The sequence below is a fragment of the Delphinus delphis genome, chromosome 5 (assembly GCF_949987515.2).
Source record: "Delphinus delphis chromosome 5, mDelDel1.2, whole genome shotgun sequence".
NCBI classification, from domain to species: domain Eukaryota; kingdom Metazoa; phylum Chordata; class Mammalia; order Artiodactyla; family Delphinidae; genus Delphinus; species Delphinus delphis.
Window position 1 is genome coordinate 36,301,688 of NC_082687.1, and position 6,733 is coordinate 36,308,420.

The window sequence follows — 6,733 nt, forward strand, 5'->3', positions numbered from 1 at the left end:
CTTCTTTTCTCTCTCCCCTCACCTCTCCTCCCCTTCCCCCTCCTTTCCCCATCCCCTTAATTCCCCCGCTCCCGGCTCCGGGCCCTGCAGGCCGCGGGTTCCTCCAGGTGTCTCCGCGTCCGGCGAGGGGGAGACTCATCCCGAAGTGTGCGCTGGAAGGGAAGTGGGAGTGGTGCTTGAAGTGGGCCACGTTTTAAGTTCAGAGGTTTTTTTTTGTTTTAAGTTCAGATTTATTTATTTATTTTATTTTATTTTGCGGTACGCGGGCCTCTCACTGCTGTGGCCTCTGCCGTTGCGGAGCACAGGCTCCGGACGCGCAGGCTCAGCGGCCATGGCTCACAGGCCCAGCCGCTCCGCGGCACGTGAGATCTTCCCGGACGGGGGCACTGAACCCGTGTCCCCTGAATCGGCAGGCAGATTCTCAACCACTGCGCCACCGGGGAAGCCCCTAAGTTCACGTTTTTGAAAAAGGAAAAACCTGGGAAGGTTTGTATCCTTTAAAGGGCTCGGGCGGAGGACGGGAAGTTCCTGTGTCCGCAGAGCTATTTGTCGCTTACCATTGCCACAGTCAGACACCTTTTGGTGATGAGGTATTTGAGCCAGTTTGGTAGACTTAGGCAATGACAGTATACCGGGCCTGAATGCCGATGCTGTTCACCTGGCATCTTCTCCTTACATGGGAAGACATGATAAAGTGAGTTCGTGGAAAATAAAAGAGAACACAGTTCTACATTAGGAATTCAGTTCAGTGAACGTTGATTAGGGACGTTCTTACATTCAGAAAATATTTTTCTGAATCTTTTTTATTATTTGGATATTAAAAATATTCAAGTGAATATTTTATTTTAATATTAATTAGTTGCATTGCAATCATTTCAGACAAAGTGAACAGAATATCTGAGTCATTACATCAGACAATTAGGAAATTGGACTGTAATAATTCACCATGGCTTATGGCTTGCCAAGAAAGAACGCAGTGGAAACCATTTTGAGGTGCAATTGTTATAAAGTGTAAGTATATTTATCCTGGTAAGCGTTGATTTGGGCTGGGGAGTGTCCTTGCTAAAATAAAAGTATTGGACACCCTTACGTTCCCCATGAGATACCGGACTATATGAGGCATTCTCAGGTGTCTGGGTACTGATATTTTTAAAAGGAAAATGCTTTTGTAAGGATTTATAAATTTTCTTACTTGGTATTTACAACAAAACAACACTGTGAAATGAGGAAACTGAGGTTTGAAGAAGTGGTATGATCCAGGTCCCACAGTCATGTGGTAAGGAAGTGACAGGGTTAGAAGTCTGAGTCTTCTTTACTCCAAAGCAACATTTTCCAATGCAGACAACCACTTTAAAATCCCTCTTTAGATAGTGTAAATCTACCTAAAAACGCCTTGGTGTCAGATATATCTTAACAGAACACTTAATTAGCTGGTACAGAGAGTCAGTTTTGCATCCTGTACATTTTGTCAGGTGATGTGTGGACATCAAGAAGACCTGGGCTCAAAGCCTCGTCCTGCCACTGGCTCCCCATGCTGCCTTGAACAAATTACTTAACTTCTCTGTACCTTGGCTTCCCCATCTGTGAAATGGACATATCAATACCTACCTATATGGTGTGGAATACAAATGAGGTAATGTATGTAAGGTACTTGCATGTTGCCTGACATAATAGTAAACCCATAATAAACATGTGTTGCTACTCTGCTACTCTGTTACCTTTTTTAAAATTTTTGGACTTGTTTTTTTAAACCTCTCTGCCACAATGTACGACATATTAGCGTGGTGAGTCAATTGAATTTTACTTTTTGACAGTGTTCTAAGAAGTAAATGGAGACACCCCACGGGGTTGTAAGACCAGAGATATGGGAAAACCAGAGAGAACTCATCATTGCATTCTATTTAGATTTGTTAGTTCAGTATGTATTTAGACATTGAACTATAGACAAATACCACTGTAGTCATTATTGTAAACATAATTTTTATAACGAAGATATTCCTGTATCTGGAGAATGATTTAAAGCACTGATTCTGTGGTTTTGGCTATATAGCATTTTATGTCACGAATAATATCTGCAAAACCAGTGTCTTCTCTATCACTCTCACAAGAAAGTATTTGATATTCTATTTATAAGAGCAGCTAAATTAAGAGGAATAGAATGGTAGTAGCAGTCTTTGGAGTTCACTAGCTCAGGTAGCTCCTCACCTTGGGCTTTTTTTGGTTAAGTATTTTTAGAAGATTATAAAAAAATACACTAAAAAACATTCAAACAGTATAGAAGCATTTGAAAGGAAGATAAAAATGTTACCTCTCAAAAAAAAAAAAATGTTACCTCTCACATCCGCATTGCCATCCCTGCCCTACCCACCCAATCCTGCTCAGGTAAAATGTTTTATGTATTTTTTAGAATTTCTGTCTGTTACATAAGATACACACACACATATGTATATACACACACATGTTTTTACACATGGGATTATATTGCTCCCTCCCCACCTATATGTTGTGTAGCCTAGTGGTTAAGAGCACAGATTCTACAGTCTGACTTTCTGGGTTGAAATTTCAAACCCAAGCCTTGTGACCTTGAGCAAGTTGGTCTCTGTTCTTGTTTCCTAATCTGTAAAATGAGCATAACAATAACATCTGCCTACTTCATAGGGTTACTCTGGTAATTAAATGTGTTTATATATGTATACTGATTAAAACAGTGTCTTGCATGTAGTAGGTGCTAGGTAAGCATTAGCTGTTTTTTTTTCCTTTCTTTTTTTTTATGGCCACGCCATGTGGGTTGTGGGATCTTAGTTCCCTGACCAGGGATTGAATCCCGGCCCTCGGCAGTGAGAGAGTGGAGTCCTAACCAGTGGACCGCCAGGGAATTCCCAGCATTAGCTGTTTTATTGCTCATCTTTCCAAATCAATATATAAGGATAAATCTCATTCTTTCATTACATGTATGTACTACAGTTTGTTTAACCAGGCTGCTCTTTGTTTTTTTTTTGGGAGGGGGGAGTATAATTGCTTTACAGTGCTGTGTTAGTTTCATCCACACAGGGAAGTGAATCAGCCATATGCATACACACATCCCCTCCCTCTTCTATCCCCTCTCATCCCACCCAGCTAGGCCATCACAGAGCACCAAGCTGTGCTATACAGCAGGTTCCCACTAGCTATCTATTTTACACACGGTAGTGTATTTATGTCAAACCTAATCTCCCAATTCATCCCACCCTCCCCTTCCCCCACTGTGTCCACAATTCCGTTCTCTACGTCTGCCTTTCTATACCTGCCCTGCAAATAGGTTCATCTTTACCATTTTTCTAGATTCCACATATATGCATTAATATACGATATTTGTTTTTCTCTTTCTGACTTAATTCACTCTGTATGCAGACTCTAGGTCCGTCCACATCTCTACAAATGACTCAATTTCATTTCTTTTTATGGCTGAGTAATATTCCATTATATATACCTACCACCTCTTCTTTATCCATTCATCTGTCAATGGACATTTAGGTTGTTTCCATGTCCTGGCTATTGTAAATAGTGCTACAATGAACATTGGAGTACATGTGTCTTTTTGAATTACGGTTTTCTCAGGATATATGCCCAGTAGTGGGATTGCTGGGCCATATGTTAGTTCTATTTTTAGTTTTTTAAGGAATCTCCATACTGTTATCACAGTGGCTTTTATCAATTTACATTCCCACCAACAGTGCAAGAGGGTTCCCTTTTCTCCACACCCTCTCCAGCATTTGTTGTTTGTAGATTTTTTGATGTTGCCCATTCTGACCGGTGTGAGGTGATACCTCATTGTAGTTTTGATTTTCGTTTCTCTAATAATTAGTGCTGTTGAGCATCTTTTCATGTGACTCTTGGCCAGCTGTATGTCGTCTTTGGAGAAATGTCTATTTAGGTCTTCCACCCATTTTTTGATTGGGTTGTTTTTTTGATATTGAACTGCATGAGCTGTTTGTATATTTTGGAGATTAATATTTTGTCTGTTGCTTCATTTGCAAATATTTTCTCCCATTCTGTGGGTTGTCTTTTCATCTTGTTTATGGTTTCCTTTGCTGTGCAAAAGCTTTTAAGTTTAATTAGGTCCCATTCGCTTATTTTTCTTTTTATTTTCATTACTAGGAGGTGGGTCATAAAAGATCTTGCTGTGATTTATGTCAGAGTGTTTTTCCTGTATTTTCCTCTAAGAGTTTTATAGTGTTTGGTGTTACATTGAGGTCTTTAATCCATTTTGAGTTTATTTTTGTGTATGGGGTTAGGTAGTGTTCTAATTTCATTCTTTTACATGTAGTTGTCCAGTTTTCCCAGCACCACTTATTGAAGAGGCTGTCTTGTCTCCGTTGTATATTCTTGAACCAGGCTCTTCTTGATAGATATTAAGGTTATTTTGTGGAGTTTTTTTGGGGACAAACAATGCTTCAATGAGCATTCTTGTAAATACATCTTTGTGTATTTGTTCAAGTGCATTTATAATAATTATAGACTTCAAGTCACTCCTTAAAAGTTAGATGATAAAGTAAGAATTAAGCTAGAGGAGGAAAACAGATGGCGTGTGTGTTATACACTCACTTCCCCTACTTGTACCAAAGCAGGTCTTTCATCTTTCCTCATGCATATGAACTCACGTTGACTGTAGATGAGAAACATAGCTGATATTTTAAAGTTCCAAATTAGGATACATGAAACAATCCATTAAAATTTCATTGTGATTATTTTTAAATATTGTAGTTTGGGGTTTCATTCCCTTTTCCAGTTTTCTAAGGATTCTCTTGGTACTAGTGCTTCTATATACACCTAGGTTACATCCCAGCTCTGGTTCTCTGTTAACTTCTGAGTCTTTGTTTTCCTTTTCTACCTCCATGGTAGTTGTAAAGATTAAAGTCAGATCACACACTCAAAGCCTTAGTGTGTGCCAAGCTCTCTGCTCAACGTGTGAGTATTCCCTTTGTTCCTTCCCTGATGTAATCATATTTTTGATCAGCCAAAAAAGACTTGGAGCTTAGTTTTCTTTTTTCTTTTTTTAAAAAATTAATTAATTTTTGGCTGTGTTGGGTCTTCGTTGCTGCGCACAGGCTTTCACTAGTTGCGGCAAGCAGGGGCTACTTTTTGCTGCGGTGCACGGGCTTCTCATTGCAGTGGCTTCTCTTTGTTGTGGAACATGGGCTCTAGGAACATGGGCTTCAGTAGTTGTGGCTTGCGGGCTCTAGAGCGCAGACTCAGTAGTTGTGGCACTCGGGCTTAGTTGCTCCGCAGCATGTGGGTTCTTCCCGGATGAGGGCTCGAACCCATGTCCCCTACATTGGCAGGCGGATTCTTAACCACTGTGCCACCAGGGAAGTCCCAAGCTTACAGTTTTTAACTACATCCTCTTTAAGGACATGTAAAGATTGGATTGACTCCAAAGAGGCTCTTTTTTGAGCAAAAATGTCTGTCATCATAATTTATGGTCATTTTCGGTATATCTCTACATTAGTTAATATAAGCCTCCTTCTCCTGGCTAGGTTTGTAACTCTGTAAAATCCTGAATACTCTCCTGTAAACCAAAATGTCTAGTGGAAAATAGAACTGAGAATTCAAATGTCTTCTCTATATCCTGCAGTAGATGTCTATAAATATTTATTGAATGAATTTTTCCCCTAGACAGGAACCGTGGGAACTTGCATTATTCACAAAGACCTGGTACACAAACCTAGCCAACATCAAGTTGCCTTTCTTGGAAGAAATTGCATTTGGTAGTTCTATACACCTCAAAAAATGTAAAACCATTAAGGATGGTGTGCTCCCTTCAGCAGAATGTAAGTTCTGAAGGAACTACTTTATTATATTTTTTTATTTGAATTTTATTTACTTAATTATTTTTATACAGCAGATTCTTATTAGTTATCTATTTTATACATATTAGTGTGTATATATCAATCCCAATCTCCCAGTTCATCCCATCACCACCTGCCCCCTCCCTCTGGGCTTTCCCCCCTTGGTGTCCCTATGTTTCTGTAGGAAGTATTTCAATAAATTGCAAACTCTGTGTGTTATTTTAATTATTAGACAAATGTTTAAATCTGATCATTCACACCCATACTCCCTATCTATGTAGCCCTGTCTTGTTTAGTATTCAAGAATGTGAATTTTTCTGTGTGCTAAATATTCAGTTTTGACTAAATTATGCCTGGTGAAAAATGTCAGTTGGATTGCATCATGTATTTTATTTTTCAGCCATCCAACTTGAAAGGGAGTATGAAATGAAGCGCTTGAATAACCTGAAATGTGAGGAAAATGTAGCGAAGGAAATTCAGTTTTCCCTAAGGGAAAGGCCAGTTGGTTTGAGAAGACCTCTCCCACCTAAGTGACAGTCATCTCACAGTTGAATCTGTACTCTGTGCTTTCTGCATCCAAAGAGGATGAAGGACTCTGACCTACCACTGTGTGAAGTTTGGTGCAGTCATCTGAATGCCCCCTGGTGGATGAGCCAGCTCCCGTGGGTTAGTTGACAGCTCTGAACAGATCTTCTGGGTCCCAGTCACATATTTGTACCTTTGTATCACAAGCAACAGTACTGTAAGTAAATGAAAATGTAGCTGGCATCGAGTCATTTGTGCTATTCATTTTGATTTTTGTAAAGTTGCACTAAGGAAAGAAGAAACTTCTTGTCAGAGGCGTCCCCCCACCAAGAGACATTATTTTGAAGAATATTTTGAATTTTCATCTTTGAGACTCCAAG

At 39.6% G+C, this 6,733-nt stretch overlaps 1 protein-coding gene across 1 annotated transcript; it reads left to right on the forward strand.

The window, feature by feature from the left end:
- Nucleotides 1-471: 471 nt before the first annotated feature.
- C5H4orf36 (chromosome 5 C4orf36 homolog) lies at nt 472-6,362 on the forward strand. Its single transcript, XM_060011660.1, has 4 exons — nt 472-486; nt 880-1,011; nt 5,656-5,810; nt 6,229-6,362. The coding sequence occupies exons 2-4, from the start codon at nt 947-949 to the stop codon at nt 6,360-6,362; spliced, it is 354 nt and encodes a 117-aa protein (XP_059867643.1). The 5' UTR covers nt 472-486; nt 880-946.
- Nucleotides 6,363-6,733: the final 371 nt, after the last annotated feature.